Source organism: Populus nigra, chromosome 1 (genome assembly GCF_951802175.1).
Source record: "Populus nigra chromosome 1, ddPopNigr1.1, whole genome shotgun sequence".
Classification (NCBI taxonomy): Eukaryota; Viridiplantae; Streptophyta; class Magnoliopsida; order Malpighiales; family Salicaceae; genus Populus; species Populus nigra.
Window position 1 is genome coordinate 22,768,050 of NC_084852.1, and position 20,120 is coordinate 22,788,169.

Sequence of the window (20,120 nt, forward strand, 5' to 3'; positions counted from 1 at the left end):
AGTTTCAATTTGTCCTTTATTATTAAATAGCTAACGGGACTTTATTCTTTCTCATATTTTTATTTTATTTTTTAATAATTGTTTTCTTATTTTTACTCTCAAATTGCTATAGATGCTGGTACATAGTAAAAAAGCTTAAGTTTCTAAGAAGAAACTAAAAAAAAAAGAGTGGAATATTTAATTATAGGGATAACATGAGATTGTTTTGGAAATTACAAGGATAAAATCAGAGAAAATATTAAATTATAGGGGCCAAATCAAATTTTGATGAATCTATATCGTCAAAAGCGAAGTTTACTATTGTTAAAAAGATTACCACATTTTTCGGGCTATCAGACTTCCCTTCCTCCCCTCTCCAACAACGAAAGTCCAACGCGCAAGGTTTCAACCCTAACCCACCCTCTCTCTCTCTCGCTCCAATGGCAGCGGAGCAAGATGACACCGTATTCGACCAAGATCTCGAGGTTGACGACGAAGATGAAGATGATCAATCTTCTCAATCTCAAAACGACGATCTTGAAGACGACCTTGAAATCGAAAACGATGACACCTTGCCCGAAAACGATGACGTCTTATCCGAAGAATTACTCGAAGACGATGATACCTCCACTTCCGCCGCCGTCCCCACTGCCATCCCCGCCGTCACCATCGCTTCCATCCCTGCTGTCACAACCACCACCACAGCAGTGGCCTCTGATTCCACACCCGATGTATTGAAACGACAACGCGTTCCCCCTGAAACGACAATCATCCCCTCTCAAGACTCGAAGAAACCGCAATTCGATGACACCAGGCGGTTATTTCAACGATTATGGACCGATGAAGATGAAATTGAACTACTTCAAGGGTTCTTAGATTACACAACGACAAAAGGTACTGTTAATAATCACCATAACGACACCGCTTTATTCTATGATCAAATCAAGTCGAAACTCCAGCTCGATTTTAACAAGAACCAGCTTGTTGAGAAACTACGTCGTTTAAAGAAGAAGTATCGTAATGTTCTGAATAAGATAAATTCTGGCAAAGATTTTTGCTTTAAATCCCCACATGATCAGGCTACTTTTGAGATTTCGAGGAAGATCTGGAGTTCTACGGGAAAAATCGCGGGTTTTGGTAGTGAAGATGGGCACAATTTGGATGATGATGATGGAGGAAACCCTAACCCTAACCTCAATAACCATAATGTGATGATGGATGCTGATGTTGCTGTTAAAATTGAGGATCAAAGGTCTACTCCTAGATCAAGAAAACGGTCGCGGTCGCGACCAGTTGCTGGTGTTAGAACGGAGGAGAAGCGTGTGTTGATGAATGATGGGTTCGTGGGGAATGAGACTAATGTTAATGGGGGTGGGAGTGGGAACGGAAATTTGTCGAGTGTGATCGAGGAGACAATGAGGAGTTGTTTGTCGCCTTTGTTTAAGGAGTTGTTGAGCAACATGGCCGGAGCAGGGATGGGTGGTGTTGGTAGAGGGGTTGGGGGATTGGCAATGAATGCGATGCCATTGAGTTTTGGAGTAGGGGATGTAATGATGATGGATGAGAAGTGGAGGAAGCAGCATATATTGGAGTTGGAGGTTTATTCCAAGCGGCTGGAGTTGGTGCAGGATCAGATTAGAGCACAATTGGATGAGTTGCGGTCTATGGGTGTTTAGTTTGTTGATGATGGTACTGTAGGAATCAAGGAGATTTTTCCTTTGGTTATTGATTTAGTGTAGGGGAAGTCACTTTTTTTCTTTTCGGGTTTTTCTGGGGATTCCTTTGTCGCTAGTCTTTTTTAACTTTGATAAGATAGTCAATGAATAATGATTTTCTAATTTGTTTAGTGGTTCATAGTTTGTTCTTCTGTAGATATGGTTTGATGCATAATTGGAATGACTTTTTAGAATAAAAGATACAGGTTTTATTTCACCGTGAGCATTCATTTTGTTCTGGGTTTTTGTTGTGGTTTTCTTCGTGACATTGTTTTTAGAATCCCTTTTTGTGACAAAATATACCACTTGCCTGTATCTCTATTAAGCTTAAGATGAAACTGTAGGAATCAAGGTTGTCTCTTTTGGGCCAGTATCTTTTCTTATATTCAAGGGAATTAATAGAAGCGTAAGATAGTGTTAGAAAAAAAAGAAAAAAGAGGAGGTACCTCCCATGAGTTGAAACTGTATCTCTATCAAGCTTCACTGTTGTGCTTGAATGGAAAATGGCAGCATCCATGGTTTATTTCATATTGTGGAGTTCCTTTCCCTTGTCTCCATCAGCCGGAATTCTCTTAATTTGCTTCCAGAAGGCCTATCAGTGATGGTGCTGGAATTTGTCTTACTGCTATTGCAAGTGGCAATGGCTTACATGATTGTTGGGTCACTCAAAGAATTGGATATTGCTGCTAGATTGTGATCAAATTGCCTGAACCTGTTTTGAAATTCCGTGACTTGAGCCAGCCCACTAATCTTATGCTCGCAGTTGGATTGTTGAGGATGTCTTTGTGGATTTAAGTTGTGATGGGAGCTTTGAATATCTACTTTCCTCCTTTGATCATTATATCATTGTTGTTAAGCTTGGCTTGGACTGTAGAAGTTGTGAGGAATATCTTTGATTAGACAGTTCGTTCGGTAATTGCTCTGTATTATCTTCGAGGAAGCAATCCAGTGCTCAATTTTGCTCCAAAAGTGCTTTAACTTGAAATCTTGGAAGTGCTTGTTTAGGGTCAATTGTGCCTGCCATTTAAGCATTGAGAAACCTCACTCGGGGTTTGAAGAATTTGTTAGAGGGAGAGGATGAATTCATGTTTTCTTGTGCACATTGCTGTCTTGGTGTTATGGAGTCTATCTTCAGATACGGCAATGGCTGAGCCTTTGTACAGGTAATCTCTCTAAAACCGACCCCATAGATTTTACTTATCTTTTGCAGTGTTTTATGGAAGAAACATTTTTACATCGAATTTCTCCTTTTCTATTTATATTTATATTTTTTGAAAAATAAATCTTAAAAAATAACTAATAATACACTACTAGTTATTTTCTAGGCACAGTAACTATTCTATAACAATTAGATTATCTGTTTATAAATTTTATAATATTATCATAGATTATATAATGTTAATCTAATCACCTAAACCCCATTGTAAGGTGGTTCAATTTTAATCATTCGACAGTTTATAAATTTTATAATATTATCGTAACAATATTTTAAACCATAATATATATAACAATATTTTAAACCAATTAACGTAATTAACTTTATCAGTGTTAATGCAAGATGATTTACTTAAATTTCAAGGCAATTAAAACCTAACTTTCATAAATTTATATATAACTTTAGTTGCTAGTTTTTTCTTTTGTCAAAATCTCAGTGCAATAACAACAAACTTCTATAATTCGTTTTGTATCGCACTTATTCAATCAAATCTTGTTTGTTTATTCCATTTGATTTAGTATTTGTATAATTTTTTATCAACTATTTTTTTCAATAATATTATTATAAAAAATAAAATAATATTTAAAAAATGATATAAATAACTATATACTCGATGCTATTCATTGGAAATTCTTAAGGTAATCGACTCTTAAAAAAAAAAAAACCAAAATTACTACAAATGATATTACATGATTTGATTTTTTTTATTTGAAAAAGACTTAATTGAAAAACAATAAGAATATTTATGAAATATAATTTAAACTATTTTAAAATAAATCTTTAAACAACTCAAAAAAACCTTGAAATAGATTGATTGGATTATATATTTATGTTCGATTAAAAAAAACATGCAATATAAATCTTAAATAAAAACTTACAATATGATTTTTTATTTGGGAAAAATATAAATAATTAAAAATAAATATATTGTACAAAATTTACACTCAAATTTTTTTTTTTAAAAAAACTTATCTTTAATTACCATCTCTTCACTTTTTATATTTACTCAACACCGCACTTTTATTATATGATAAAATTGCATTAAGTAATATTAAAAAAATTATATAAAAAATTATATAAGTAATAAAATTTTATCTCATAAAAAATTATATATGTAAAATTTTTTGATGTGTTTTTGCAGCTAAATTTTTTTTAAATACAAATAAAATAGTTTATGCATATAAGTAATAAAATAAAATTAAGAACTATATGTGCCAATAAATTAAAAAAATAATTAACAATAACTAAAAATAAAACTGAAAAAAACAAAAAAAAACAAGTGTATATCAAGATATTTAATCTCGCAAGATGAGATATTTACCCGGTTGTGTTTGCTAAATATTTTTACTTAAAATAGTTTTTTTTATTCAATTAAGCAATAATAAAAATAAACACACACACACATTAAATTGTTTGAATAAAGTAAAAGGAGAAAATATATTATGTAAGATTGTACATATTAAAAATATTATTTAAAAATAAATATTTTTATTTTAAAAAATAAAATTTATCCATACAAAAAATGAAAAAATTATAGAAAAAATAGAAAATTCACTTCAAGAATTAAATACACAAAATAATTTTATAAAAATCTCTATAAAAAAATTAAATAAAAAAACACAGATGAGTTACATTAATTGAAACATAAATTTAAAAATTATTTATTAAAAAAGATATTAAAAAATATCAATAAAAAAATAATAATAACCTGGGGGATCCAAAAGGGTTAAATAAATATTTTTCTCTTAAATTTATACTTAATCTATATATATTAAAAAATAAAGGTCTGGAAAAGAGCTCAGACGTATGAGTGGGCCTTCAAGCTCAGGCTAGCATGCTTGGGCTTCATTCTTTTATTTATTTAAAGGTCCAAACATCTTTCTTTAAAAAACAAATGCAAATGACAAGTTCATTTTTTGCCACCATTGTTGTGGCCAAAAAGTTAAAGGAATGTTTTTTTGGGTAAAAAACTCAAATTCTAGATTATTTCAACTCAAAAAGGTTTCATTAACATTATTGGAACAACCACGTATCAATCTATAAACTCAACATACTCAAAAAAATATTTAAAAACCTAAAATCAAATCAGTTTAGATTTATCTTTTTTAGCCTAAATCTATTTTATTAGGAAATATTGAGGCACCTAACAATAACCATCAAGCCCTTTTTATCTCATAAATCCTGTGAAAAAAAATCCATTTTGATGATTGGAAATAGTTTGAATAGCAACTTTCTCTTTCATCACTAAAATATGTTGACCTCTCTCTAACTAATGTTTGAAAAATAATAAAAATAAATTTTTGTATCAAAATTAAGTTTTTAAAAAATTTAAAGGAACCTAATTTTTCTATTTTTTGTTATTTTAAAAGTTTGAGGACCTAAATGTGTTTTTTCTAAAATCTATGACATGCCACCCATGCTCAACATTTTTTATTATTATTTTGGTTTCTCTTCTTCTAATTTTATTATTGATTAAAAAATTTAAAGTAGTTAGCTTTTAATTAGAATTAAATCTTTCAAAATTAAACTTTGATAACTAAAATAAATTGCTATAAAACACACAGGAGATCCATGATGTTTTATAAGTATAAAAACAATGCTAACTAACTATAGGAAAAAGGAAAAACTACGCATCTTAGTTTTCTATGTAATGATAACATACTATTATTTTTGTAATTAATTATAACTAAAAGTTGGATTTTATAATGCCGTTCATAGTAAAAAAACTGATGTTTTTAATTTTTAATTTTTAATTTTTGTCTTTTTTCTTTTAAATTATTATTTTTTATTTAGTTTGTTAGTATTAAATTTTTTTTATTTAGTTATTACACTTTCATGACATGGATTCCAAGTTTGACGGGTTAATCTGATTTGACAGGTTAACTCAATTGATTTTAATTTTTTTAATTAATTTTTTTCTTTCAATTTCATCTTTTAATATCAATTTAATTGAGAATTTAACTTCATGATTTGTTTTGTTTACTTTTTATTGGATTATCATGATCTCATGAGGGGATTTTACTATACCCCTCCTCGCAAAGAACTATTAATTGGAATAGTACTTTGCTTTGTTTTTTCTTTTTCAATTAATTTTTTTGTTTAATTTTATATTTTAATATTTAGTTATCATATTTTTATGACACGGCCTTACAGTCAGATCCAAATTCAAGGCTTTTGGGTCTGGTGTTGCAACCAGATTCAAGACTCTTGGGTCTAGCATTGCAGCCATATCCACTTAAATTAGGATCATACAAGTTTATTATTATTATTTTTATTATAATGAATATTGCTAATATACTAATTAATAAATTTGAAAAACATATTATTAGTTATAGTTTTTTTTTTTGCTTTTTTCTTTTTAATTAATTTTTTTTGGTTTGATTTAGTTTATTAAATTTAAATTTTTTTATATTTAGTTATCACACTCTCTAGATTTCAGGTTTGACGGGTTAACCCAGTTGATTCATAATGTTTTTTTCTTAATTACATTTTTTTTAATTTCAAATTTTAATATCAATTTGATTGAGAATTTAATTTCATAATTTAATTAATTTATTTTTCATTAGATTATCGTGGTCTCATAATAGAATTTTACTGTACTGCTCCTCTCAATGCACTATTTATTGAAATAGTGCTTTACTTTGTTTTTTTTTTTTCATTTCAATCAATCTCTTTTTTTAAATTTTATTTTTTAATATTAATTTTTTTTTCTATTTAGTTATTATTACGCTTTAATGACACGGCTTTGTAGCTAGACCTACATCCAAAACTCTTGAACCCGACGTTACAACCAAATCCATGTGGGTCATGCAAGATTAATATTATTAGCAATATTAAAAATATTATTACTTGTATTATAATGAATATTTCTATTATTATTATTATTATTATTATTATTATTATTATTAGTGTTATTCTTATTCTTAATATTGTTATTATTTTATTATTATTAAATTTTAAAAAATATTATTACTATTGAAAAAAAACCATAAATTTGATTTAAATGAATTTAAAACTATAAGAACAAGTAAGATGATGATGATTATTATTATTATAAATATTATTATTTTTATTATTATTAGAGGAACCAAACTTTAAAAACTTGGGTCTGACTTGAGCACTAAATACAAGTTTATAATTATTAGTACTATTTTTATTGTTATTATTGTTGTTATTATTATCATTAATAATTTTTTTAAAAATATTATTACTATTAAAGAAAAACCATAAATTTCATTTCAAGTGATAAATAAAAAACTATAAGAACTTAAATCAGATAAGTTTATTATTATTATTATTATTAATATTAAAAATATTATTATTATATTATAAATATTATTATTAGATCGGACAGTATAATAAAATTTAAAGATTTTGGATCTAGTTTTACAAATAAACTTAATACTTTTATATATTAATATTGTTCTATAGTTTTTTATACAAAAAAATTAATGCGTAGCGGCCACCTACCAGTAGAAGATAAAAGAAATATCAATAGCAGCAAAGTGACGAAAAGAAAAGAAAATAAGTGAATAAAAAGGGATAATTATTTAGCCAACAGAATGAAGTTTCAAACTTTGAAGTTTCAATTGCTGAATAACTACGCATTTGAGGAAAAACGACGCTTTTTTGGGCTAAAAGAAACTCCATTTCTTCCGCGGCGGGCCATCCTCATCTTTTAAAGTATTTTTTTAAAAAATATATTAAAATAATATTTATTTATTTTTCATATTAAAATATTAAAACAATCTTAAAAACAATTAAAAAATTAATTTAAAATAAAAAAATCATAATTTTTTTTTTAAAACACCTTGCCTCTTCATTTCCTTTTGGGAATTTGATCTAGCGGATAGATTTTCAAACAAATCGGCAATTTATTTACAGAACAAGGAGGAGGAGGAGGAGGAGGGAATCGACGAACTTTGGTTTTTTTTTTTTTTTTTTATCTTGCTTTACTGATGTAAAAATGCTGAGAACTAGTAGTCTCGTCCCTTCATTTTTTTTTTAATTTGATTTCTCAATGCTCTAAATATTGAATTTTATTTGCAGACTGATTCAACAGAAAGAAGAAATAAAGATGACTGTTGTAGAAGCTATTACCTCTGCTATTCTTCAGCCTTTGTTCGAAAAGTTGGCTTCTGCTAGTTTTCTTAAGTTTGCTAGCAAAAAGGAAAAGGAAATTGACGGTGAACTTAAGAAATGGGAATTAAGGTTGTTGGAGATTCGCGCGGTTCTGACTGATGCCGAAGAGAAACAAATAACTAACCAGGCCGTCAAATTATGGCTTAACAATCTCCGAAATTTGGCATATGATGTCCAGGATGTCTTGGAAGAGTTTGAAAATGAAGCTTGGTCTCAAACTTACAGCTACAAGAGGGGGAAGAGTAAATTAGGCAAGAATCTGGTCCCAACTTGTTTTTCTGCTGGTATTGGCAAGATGGGGTGGTCCAAGCTAGAGGAGATCACTTCGAGATTACAAGAGATTGTTGCAGAAAAGGATCTCTTGGACTTGAGCGAGTGGAGTTTGAGTAGATTCAATGAAAGACTGCCCACAACGTCGTTGATGGAAGAAAAACCACGTGTCTATGGGAGGGGAAAGGATAAGGAGGTTCTGGTTGAATTGTTGATGAGAGGTGGTGAAGCAGCAAATGGGTCGCCGTTCTCTGTGATTTCAATTATTGGTTTTGGAGGTGTCGGCAAAACAACTCTTGTGCAGCTAGTGTATAATGACGAGAGTGTGGAATTTGATTATAAAGCATGGGCTTGTGTTTCTGATGATTTTGATGTGCTTAGGATAACCAAAACAATTTTAAGTTTTGATAGTTCTGCTTCGGGATGTGATTTAAATTTGCTTCAAGTGCAGCTGAAGGAGAAGCTGTCTGGCAAGAAGTTTCTGATTGTTTTAGATGATGTTTGGAGTGAGAACTACGAGGAATGGACTGCTCTTTGTAGCCCATTTGCCAGCGGGGCACGAGGAAGCAAAGTTATTATCACCACTCGTAACGAAGGAGTCTCATTACTGACGGGTTCAATTTATGCTTATGCACTGAAGGAGCTGTCGGATGATGATTGTCTGTTGCTATTTGCCAAACATGCTTTAGATGCAAGTAATTTTGATGATTATCCAGATTTGAAAGAAATAGGCGAAGAGATAGTTAAAAGGTGCAGGGGATTACCTTTGGCAGCAAAGACGCTTGGAGGCCTACTGCGTGGTAAACGGAATTTCAAGGAGTGGAAGGCTGTATTGAATAGCAAAATGTGGGATTTACCGGAAGACAATAGTGGGATCCTTCCAGCTCTGAGATTGAGCTACCATCACCTTCCTTCTCATTTAAAGCAGTGCTTTGCATATTGCGCAATTTTTCCAAAGGACTACGAATTTGACAAGAATGAATTGGTTTCGTTGTGGATGGCAGAGGGTTTTCTGCAGCAACCAAAGGAAAAGAAACAGATGAAAGACATAGGCAAGGAATACTTTCATGATTTATTATCAAGATCCTTCTTTCAGCAGTCCAGTGCCAACAATGTCCGGTATGTTATGCATGACCTAATAAGTGAACTAGCTCAGTTTGTTAGCGGAGAAGTATGCTTTCATTTGGGTGATAAGCTTGAGGATTCACCATCGCATGCAAAGGTTCGCCATTCATCATTCACTCGTCACCGTTATGATGTCTCCCAAAGGTTTGAAGTCTTTTATGAGATGAAGAGTTTACGAACTTTCTTACCATTGCCAATTTTTTCACCACCATATAACCACTTGACCAGTAAGGTGTTGCATGACTTGGTTCCAAACTTAAAACGTTTGGCTGTGCTATCTCTAGCTGGTTATTGTTTAGTAGAGCTGCCAAGTTCTATTTGTGCATTAAAGCATTTACGGTACCTTAACTTGTCTTATACTGAAATTGAAGTGTTACCTGAATCACTATGTGAATTATTTCGGCTGCAGACGCTGGGATTGAGGGGTTGCAAGAAACTTATTAAGTTACCTATAGGCATTGACAATCTAATTGACTTGCAGTACCTTGACATTAGCGGCACAGATAGTTTGCAAGAGATGCCACCTCAGATAGGTAATTTGACAAACCTCCATACCTTGCCAAAGTTTATCATGGGAAAAGGGCTTGGGATAAAAGAGTTGATGAAACTTTCCCATCTTCAAGGACAACTTAATATCACAGGGCTGCATAATGTGGTGGATGTTCAAGACACGGAGCTTGCCATTCTAAAGGAGAAGAGGGGCCTTAGTGAATTATCCTTGGAATGGATTCATAATGTCAATGGTTTTCAAAGTGAAGCAAGGGAATTGCAGCTCCTCAACCTTCTAGAACCTCATCAAACTCTACAAAAGCTTTCAATTATGTCATATGGTGGCACAACATTCCCATCATGGTTAGGGGATCACTCATTCACTAATATGGTGTGCCTACAACTTCGTGGATGCCATAAAATCACATCATTACCATCACTAGGACAACTACCTTTACTTAGAGATTTGAGCATAAAAGGCATGGATAAGGTAACGACAGTTGGTGCTGAGTTTTTGGGGGTTGGTTCTTCTGTCAAGGCTTTTCCATCTCTGGAGGGTCTAATAATTGAGGATATGTTGAATTGGAAGCAATGGTCCTGGTCTAATGGATTCAACCAAGAGGAAGTTGGAGAATTTCCTTATCTACGCGAGCTTACAATAATAAATTGTCCCATGTTGGCTGGGAAGTTGCCAAGTCACCTTCCATCTGTGAAAAAACTTTCTATTTGCAATTGCCCACAGTTAGTAGCCTTACCTGAAATACTTCCATGTCTTTGTGAATTGATTGTTGAAGGGTGTAACGAGGCAATTCTAAACCATAAGTCTTTGCCCTCCCTTACTACTTTAAAAGTTGGGAGCATTACTGGCTTTTTTGGTTTACGTAGTGGTTTTTTACAAGCCTTGGTGGCACTTCAAGATCTGGAAATTGAAAACTGCAATGATTTGATGTACCTGTGGCTAGATGGAACTGATTTACATGAACTTGCAAGTATGAAGCATTTAGAGATCAAGAAGTTCGAGCAGCTTGTGTCATTAGTTGAGCTTGAGAAATTTGGTGACCTGGAACAACTGCCAAGTGGGTTGCAGTTCCTTGGTTCACTCAGAAATTTGAAAGTTGATCATTGCCCAAAACTAGTGTCCTTTCCAGGAGGTTTGCCATACACTCTCCAACATCTTGAGATTTCACGGTGTGATTCGCTGAAGTCATTGCCTGATGGGATGGTGCTAACGATGAATGGCTGTAAGAGCAGCCAGTGCCTTCTTGAAGAGTTGCTAATTAGTTGGTGTCCATCTCTCAAGTCCATTCCAAGAGGAATGTTGCCCATCACACTGAAGTCACTGGCAATTTCATGGTGCAAAAATCTCGAGAATCTACATGGGGGAATTGTGTATGATGGCGGTGATAGAAGGGAGTTGTCTCGTCTTGAGCATTTGACCATAGAAGGTCTACCTCTCTTGCCCTTCCCAGCTTTTGAATTTCCTGGGTCTCTTAAGACGCTTGAAATTGGCTATTGCACAACGCAGTCACTAGAGTCCTTATGTGACCTATCCCATCTCACTGAGCTGGAAATAAGTGGGTGTTCTATGTTAGAATCATTCCCAGAAATGGGATTGATCACTCCAAATCTTATTTCTTTAAGCATATGGAAATGTGAGAATTTGAGGTCTCTACCCGATCATATGGACTGCCTAGTTTCTCTTCAAGAGTTGAGTGTATATCATTGTCACAGTCTTGTTTCTTTTTCAAAAGGGGGTTTGCCTCCTAACTTAATTGAATTTGAGATCCATTATTGTGAGAATGTCACAGAGTCAATGTTAGACTGGGGACTCTACACACTCATCTTTCTTAAACGACTTGTAATTGAATGCACAAGTCCTTGTACAAATATGGTTTCCTTTCCCGATGATGAGGGTCAACTTCTTCCCACTTCACTAACCTCTCTTTACATCTTGAGTCTCAAGGGTCTGAAGTCCATATCAAAGGGCCTCAAACGTCTCATGTCTCTTGAAATTTTAATGATTTCAGACTGCCCTAAACTCTGTTTCTTGCCTAAGGAAGGCTTCCCTGCTACGCTTGGGTCCCTGCATATTGAATTTTGCCCCCTTCTGAAAAAACAATGCTCAAGAAAGAATGGACGTTATTGGTCCATGATTGCCTTCATTCCCTATGTAATACTGGATGTTCGTTTTCTATAAATGAAGTCCGGATAGAATTTTGCAATCCAGTAACCATGATGGTGGTAGAACCTGCAGATTGTTACTAGTTTCTGCTGATTGAAAGTGAACAAGAGAATCAGGTACCATTCTTCTTTCTCTGACTTCAAAGTTGGCCAAGTGGTTTGCGCAATTGTTGTCTTGTCAAAATCAACCTCTTACATGGTTATACACCATATTTCATTTCTTATGGCATCTCGCAATCTGTACTGGTGAAATAACTAACTAAAATCATTCTATTCATCAAGGCAATCAAGCCAAACAAGCGGTTTAAGATGACACATATTCTGTATCTCCATATAGATTGTTAATTTATCCCTCAACAAATATTCATCAAGAAGCCAATCAACCACCATGTGCAACCCATGTTCTCTTCATCATTTGCATATAATTGTAGTGTTTTCTCTCAGATGATAAATAATGTGTCAAATACTCTCTAATAAGAGTGAGTATGATAATTTGATCCCCTATGCCTACCCTATCTATAATAAGCAAAATACCTAGCGCCAGGTACTTCTGAAGCTCTTTGCTATACTTTCTTCTCTTATGCAATTTCAAGTTAGTGTCTATTTTATCAAGTAGAAAGAGCTAGAAAAACAACTTTATATTGTTTTTGACTATTGGGTTGTCATCTCATCGAAAAGATCAAATCCCTAATTATTTATTTCGCAGGTATCTAATTGTATTGGAATATGTAATCTCATAAATAATAGTAGAAATTGAATCATTTTTTTTGTTATTTTATATAAAATTTCATAAGTCTAAGTTAAGTGGAATTTCTCAATTCTTTTCCAGTTGTATCCATTGCATATTCCAATCTGAGTAGAAAATTAAAATTTTCTTTATTCCTCTATTCATACGTGTTTCAGACATTCCATAGTCGTGTATGGAATTAGATAAAATTGTTATATTATTCTATAAACAAAATGTCAATTTCATCAGTGTTGATTGTTGATCCATATAATTTGATGAAAAAGGAACCAATAATGGGATTTCTTTTTCAATAAATGGGAAATTAAAAATGACTGGGGATGGAAATGGGGAATGTCTACGATAGCTGAATTTAATCCAATACAATTTGAAGGTATTTGTAGGTTCATTAATTAGAGTTTAGCATAAGAACTTTATTAGTTCCCAACAATTGAAGATAAAAATCAAGAAATTGAATAAATGGGAAAATTTGTTTATTAGGAGTGCAGGCTCAAGGCATAGAGGCAATTACTTAGTGTTCTTTTTGAATTTTTAGTGATAGGACATTTTGCTTGGTGATTGGACTTCCAATTGAGGAACACTTAGCTGCTCGCACCAACGCGCATGATATGGGGTCATAACTGCTGCTACTGTTATATTCCCACACTTTATTGAGATATATGCGTGTTATTGATCACTGAACATGTAGAACTATATTTCAACAAGACTGCTTACAAATCCTTGCGCAAAAGAGAAGTGCATTAATCCTGCAAAATAAGAATTTTTTCTTTCATAAGTTTTGTTTTCATTGTAATGATTTTCAATTGTTTGTTTGGCAATATATATATATATATATATATATATATATATATATATATATATATATTTCTTTTCTTTATTGTTATATGTGGTCCTTGAGCACTAGGGTTGCTGCACAGGAAAACCTGCACACATGATTCCCCTTTGACCATTCCTATAATTGTAGAAGAAGTGGAGGCATTTCTGTTCCTGGCACTCCCTCTCCTATGTTTTTCTGTTCAATTCTTTTTTTCCTTCCATGTTTAATCCTTTCAATTTGAGAATTTCTGCCGTTTATTTTCTTTTGTTTGATCAGTTGATTGTTTGCACCCTCTGCACTTCATATTGGTTCTCTCTTGTATGAAAATTGATTTATCCTTGAATTACTGACATGGAAGAAACGAACCTTTTCATTTATTACAGCAGTGGAGAAGTGATTAAAGATCATTCTAAGACATTATCACAATTTTTTTTAATTAAGGCTCAACTACTTAAATGAGGAAAATGGTGTATCCATCACCCAGATAACCTCAGAGGTTTTACTAAAACAAGGGGTCCATGTTGCTAATGACAGGTAAATGGAAGCTTGTTTCTTGCATTTTCTAGATCCTCTTAGAAATAGTAATAGGTGTCTGTTGGTAACTTTGTTTCTTTTGTGGTCTGATTATAATTCTAGATGGGAGTTAATCCACCAAGGTTTCATGGGAATGAAACAATCAGTGTCTTTTGACTGTTGAAGTGTTAGAAGTGATTACTGGTTTTTTAAACAAGTCTTGCATCTTTTTCGGAGGTAAATTATCAAAGCAGCTTGCCTTTTGATCATTTCCTGTTATTATTTGTAGGGTTCCAGTGGAAGTTGAAATCCACGGGTCTCATTCCTGCCCAATTGCTTGCTTTACAAAAGATGAAGTGAATGGTGAGACAGTCCAATATGGTGGAGGTGAGGAGATGCTGCCGATTGCTTTTGAAGTAGTTTAAGCTGTTGTCAATGAACCAGGAGCAGATAAAGTTGGAATAAGGCTATGTCCCTAAGCAAACTACACGGACAAGGAATTCTCTACACCGTATGATTGAGTCATTGCATGAAGACAGTGGAAGGGAAATATGGGACACCATGGTCTTCTACCCATTAGATGGGATGTATTTATACAGTTGCTTGGGGTATGACTGATGAGGACGCTGGGAATATAGCTGTGCTAGAGAACTGTGCAGAACTTGTCAATTATATTTTGCTTGCCTGTAAATCCAGACAATGTCAAGGAGATACAAGTTTGATGCTCCTCGCAACAAGTACAATAAAGGGAAATCTAACTGCATGACCGTGTCATAACAGTGATGATCCATTTTATTCATTCTCTTAATGCTTCTCGACTTGTTGGAAACACTACTTAAGACTCAGAAGGTCAGTTGGAACTTGAATTGTCCAATCATTTTTTCTTGTTTTACATCCATTAAACATTACTAGAAAATTGACAAATAGCAACGAAAACGCTGATGAAAACAGCGACGGAACATTTTTGTTGGCAATTGCTAATGAAAATGGTGACATAATTAAGAAAATAAAAAAATTATATTGGCAATTTCATCATCATGGTAGCATTGATGACATGTCATATTGCCAGTGATTAGCTGATGAAAATTCTATTGGTGATTTTAAAATGAAATTACACCTGACAGTCCTCTCCCTCATTTCTTCTTCTCTCAATTGAAATTCCTAATTTTCCCATTTCCCCCAAATTTCACGCCCTAATTTCACTTGATCTCTCTCCTTCCCTGTCATTTGTGGTGGCACCTTTGGTTTGCTTTTTTGTGCTCTTTTCTCTGCTGTTGTTTCTCGGGTTTCTTGGTGTCTTTCTCTCATGTTTGCTTTTTTTAAATGCAGGCTTTTGGGTTTTGGGTGCTTTGGAGATTTCATTATCCTAGTGTCTTCCTTCCAAGGAAGTTGTTGCAGAGGCTAGGTGTGGAGATTGATTTTTTTGGATTTAACATTCAATCAGTTCTTCTCTCTTCCCACCATTCCCTTTCCATTTGGATGTTGCTAGGTAGGTTCATGTTTCTTTTCAATGTTTTGTTCTTTGACTTGTAATTCCTGTTACTTTTGTTGAATGCTTATTTGTGTTTATGTATATTCCAGTTTGACCAATTGACGTTTCCTGCAAGAAACTTGACTGATAGATGCAATCAGAGATACCATTTTATAGCTAATGTATTATGTAGTGTGTATGCTTTTATTTGGTGAAATGGGGGTTAGATTGTATATGGAAATGAGGGTTGAATTCATGGTTAACTGCATGCAACATTGTAAATGATTTGGATAGTTTTACTTGAAATTTGTATGCCAAGATTGAATCGATTACTTTGCAAGTTTCCATTTTTTTGGTTAGTTTGATGAATAATTGTTGTCGTACTTGGCTAATAGAGTGTAAAAATTGCTTGTGTTGTATTATGTATGAGTAGTGTGTTTTGAACGTATATGGCTCAAGTGGTATTATTCTGCCTTCTTTGCAATGTTTAGGGCAAACAGAGTGTTCCTTACTGACTGAGTCTTTTTCTTTTGATATTGTTTCTTCTTGTTAGGTTTTTTCTTATTGCAAAAAAGAGATTCTGTTATCTTATTTGGGCCGGTTGAGGTTAGGGAACCTCTTGCGTCGAAAAAGAAATGTTAGGCAAAAAGAATGACATCAAACTCATCTATTATCTAGCAATGACCTGTAATGTAGTTTATGCTCTTATGAGTTTGCCATTGAAGCATTAACTTCTTTCTGTGGAGGTTGGTTTGGCTGTTGATTATGTTGTTCACTCTAGCTATGTTCGTTTATCTGACATATATTTGAGTAGTCTGTGGTTTATGGTTTTGTGTTTCAGAAATGAATTGATAACTGGATAAACATTGAACAATATGTGGGTTTGAGTACAATAAGTGGTTTCTTCCGTAATTGGTTTTGTACTTGGTTGGTTTTGGATCTTGTGCTTCTAGGAATCAATTTTGTTTGTGTAATAGAATTCTTGTATTTTTTAATCTTAAAGGCAGTTGTTTTAAAAATAGTTTGAAGTACTTGAGAGGTAACAAAAGCTGCTTGCAAAAATATAGGATTCCCTTGTAAGTTGTAACATATGGAAAACCAAAATCAACAATTACGTTAACTACCAAATTCTTTGAGTTCCACACACTCTTCTAATAGGTTTTGGAGAACAAAGAAATATGAAAGAGTTGCTCAACATTTCTTCTTCGTAAGGGCTTCCCTTTTTGTTACACAATTTTTAAACTATACCTATTGGGTTCGATGTATCTAGAGCTATACTATTACAATAGAATCTAAATTGTAAAATTTGAATGATATGTGCATATTTGTTTTGCCTAAAAGTCTTGAACTTAAAGTGACTGAATCTGTGCAGGGCTAATTGAATTGGTGGATTGTCCAAAAACTAAGTTACGAGTGTTCTTGCAATTGTGTTAATTGTTTCCTTTCAAATACCATGTATCAAAGAAGAAACATGTCTAAGTCCAACAACATCGCTACTACTTTGTCAAGTAGCAGTGTCAAAGCAATAACGTTGGTGATCGTGTTGTTAATTCAGGTGACAATTATGAAGAGACATATGAAGAGGTATCTACCACGGAAGTTACTGACCAAGGCTCGAACAATGTGGACAACAGAGTTGGAATTCCCTTTACCAGAGACATTTTATTAGGTAAGATTATTGTAGAATGGAAGGATGACCTCACTATGTAATTAATGTTTTTTTTCTTCTAAATACTGAAGTTATTTATTTGTATTTGGTTATTTTAAGTTTTACATTAAATTAAAATGGCTTCGATGATTTGATTTTCAGGTTTACCAATAATAAAGTTGTCTATTCGATCACATCTACGATGAAATTATCATTCGAAGAAATATTATTTCAATGGAGTCAACTTCATAAGCATCTTGAATATATGAATATGGTAGCAGCTTGGTGGAGAAAGTTTAAGGTTAGATAATAATCTTTAATTTGAGTTAATAGTTTTTAAAATTTTAAAAATTAATTAATATATGATTTTATACAAGGAAAAAATTTACTGGGAAGATAGCAATGAGATGTTGGTCAAGAAAATATGAGAAAACCATAGTGTAACTGGGTAAGTTTTAATATAAAAAATGTTATATTATTGTAAATTTATATTTTTCTTTTAATTTCCTTATCTTATTTTTGTTTAACAAATTTTCATATCAGGTTATGTGATTTGTGGTGTGATATCCACAAACAAGTAATTACACTACCAGAAAACCGGAGGAAACCAACATAATTTTTCTGTCGGTAATAATTACCGACGGAAATAATTCCGTCTCAAAATCTGTCAGTATATACCGACGACCTAGATTAGTCGGAGAAACAGTCGGTATATACCGATGGAATATTTTCGTCGGTATATACCGACTATTTCTCCGATAGAGTATACAGTTTGTCTGGAAAGATGCAACGGCGTGGTGACGTGGAGTTTTTTCAGACGATTTTACCGATGGAATGACCAAGGGATTCAAACTGAGATAGCCGTACAGTGACGTGGCACTGTCACCGACAGAATCACCGACGGATTCATTTCGTCGGTGATTTCATCGGAAAAAACCATTACATACCCACCCCATCTGCCGACACTCTCTTCCTCTGTTTTTTCTTCTTCTTTCTCATCCCACCTCTCCTCTTTCAAATTACAGCCAACCACCCATCCCAACTCCACTATTCTCAACACAAGCACTCGACTTTCTTATATCTTGTACGTGGTCACAATATCCGTTTCTTGTGGATTTTATCATTTTTTTTTTGTAAGTAAATCTATCCTTTTTAGTTTTAATATTTAAATGTGAATTTTATTGTTTTTTTAGTATATGTATTTTATTAATGTTTGTACTTGTTTGATTGTTATTTGTCAAAGAAACTTGTAGTATGAATGTATAATTTTGTAGTTATAGTTTGTTTTAGATTTTGTCAAATTATATTTGTTTGTAAATTGTTGAAATTTTGTTTGAATTACACCAAATTAAATGTGTTGTGATGAAATAAATAAATAATAGCTTGTTTAACGAGTCTTTTTTAATTGTTATCAATTCTATTTTGAAGTTGTGATTTCTGTAAATTTATATATGTATAAATTTGTATGTATAAACGTTGATAGTTGATAATTGATAATGAATATTTAACATAAGTGTTGTTTTAGTTTGTTGGATAATGTCGGGGAAAACCAATATTTTTGTTATTTTTATATAGGTTCAATAGAAGTCATGGATGATCGTTCATGGATGTATCAGGACTCACCCCAAGGATTGCGGATGATGGATTATTGTAACGGTGTCCAGGGTTTTATTAATTTCACAACATCTATTCCAAGGAATTTTAGTGATGGCGGTATTAGGTGTCCATGCAGGAAGTTTTAAAATTTAAAGTTTCTGCATCAAGATGTTGTAACGATGCATCTTCTAACCAAAGGGTTCATGGAGGATTACCTGAGTTGGTATGCTTACGAAGAACTATTTGTTCCTAATGAGAGTATGGAAGAACATGTGTTTGAGTCAACTTTTAGTGCTAGCAACATGCATGAAGTTGGAAATGAGAACAGTAATCCTTACAGGAATATGATTATGGATGTAATGAGAATGAATGAAGGTAATGTCAGGGAATGTCCAATCGTAGAAGAAGAACTTAATGCAGATGCAACAAACATTTGTACCTTTCCAACAATATATGGGCTCTCTAATTCACACGGTTGAGAGAGAACGATATATTTGAAGTTGGGTTTGAAATCAAAATTCGGGTTATAAATTCCAATATCGTCCAGTTTTATGTTATCAAGCATAACTCCCAATCCGACTGTTAGATTGGGCTAAAATTTTATGAAGGCTCTCATGATATATGTTCTTATATTAGGTTAAAATTTCAGGACAATAAGAGTTCAGGGCCTTACAATTAGGTCGGCAGCCAGATGTGTTACCCAAAAACATAGGAAAAATATTATGAGGGGTAAAATGGTAAAGTAAGCAAAATTTCTCTTTATAAACAAGAGAAAGTCGATGAAGAGTTCTAGAAGCCAGGGAGAACGAAAAGCCCTCAATTCCTTATTAATTTTTGAGTGGTTTCTTGCTTAATTGAGAGATTCTTATAAGGACCAATCATTCTCTTGAAAAATAAACATGATATAAATGAGTTTTGAAGTGAGAAACCAAGAAAAGAAGATGACTATGTAGAGAGAGAAAGTGAGAAATCTTAAAGAGAAAGAAGAAGAGTTTGAGTTCTCTTGCATCAAACTTCATGGAAATAGTGTTTAAAATGGTAAGCAAGCCTTCACCTTCATTTATATACAATTTTTAGTTGGTTTTGGTTATAGGTATAAAATGGGTATGTGTTTAAGCTTGAGTTTGATTGAATGATGCATTGTTGTTGTTAAACTTTGATAAAAAAAAATGTTTTTATATGTATTTAAGAGTGGGTAATGTGAAATCATAGG

At 32.9% G+C, this 20,120-nt stretch overlaps 2 protein-coding genes and 1 pseudogene across 8 annotated transcripts; all 3 read left to right on the forward strand.

Moving 5' to 3' along the window:
* Positions 1–298: 298 nt before the first annotated feature.
* LOC133683465 (probable transcription factor At3g04930) lies at positions 299–1,911 on the forward strand. Its single transcript, XM_062106775.1, has one exon. It carries the CDS (start codon positions 420–422, stop codon positions 1,653–1,655), a length of 1,236 nt encoding a protein of 411 aa, XP_061962759.1. The 5' UTR covers positions 299–419; the 3' UTR covers positions 1,656–1,911.
* A 133-nt stretch (positions 1,912–2,044) lies between these two features.
* Positions 2,045–2,884, forward strand: LOC133677363 (uncharacterized; annotated as a pseudogene).
* Positions 2,885–7,732: 4,848 nt separating this feature from the next.
* On the forward strand, positions 7,733–19,444 carry LOC133668839 (putative disease resistance RPP13-like protein 1). Of its 7 annotated transcripts, none has more exons than XM_062088867.1 (8): positions 7,733–7,835; positions 7,960–12,234; positions 14,482–15,041; positions 15,522–15,681; positions 17,219–17,332; positions 17,474–17,612; positions 17,689–17,759; positions 17,855–18,503. In XM_062088867.1, exon 2 carries the CDS (start codon positions 7,988–7,990, stop codon positions 12,131–12,133), a length of 4,146 nt encoding a protein of 1,381 aa, XP_061944851.1. In that variant the 5' UTR covers positions 7,733–7,835; positions 7,960–7,987; the 3' UTR covers positions 12,134–12,234; positions 14,482–15,041; positions 15,522–15,681; positions 17,219–17,332; positions 17,474–17,612; positions 17,689–17,759; positions 17,855–18,503. The 7 variants fall into 7 exon arrangements, with proteins under 7 accessions (XP_061944851.1, XP_061944842.1, XP_061944850.1 ...); XM_062088858.1 differs by having other exon boundaries at positions 7,746–7,870; XM_062088866.1 differs by adding an exon at positions 18,887–19,444 and having other exon boundaries at positions 7,748–12,234; positions 17,855–18,444.
* Positions 19,445–20,120: the final 676 nt, after the last annotated feature.

Bases quoted from the DNA above. Each gene is read 5' to 3' on its own strand.
- LOC133683465 (XM_062106775.1), top strand. From the start codon at position 420: ATGGCAGCGGAGCAAGATGACACCGTATTCGACCAAGATCTCGAGGTT.
- LOC133668839 (XM_062088867.1), top strand. From the start codon at position 7,988: ATGACTGTTGTAGAAGCTATTACCTCTGCTATTCTTCAGCCTTTGTTC.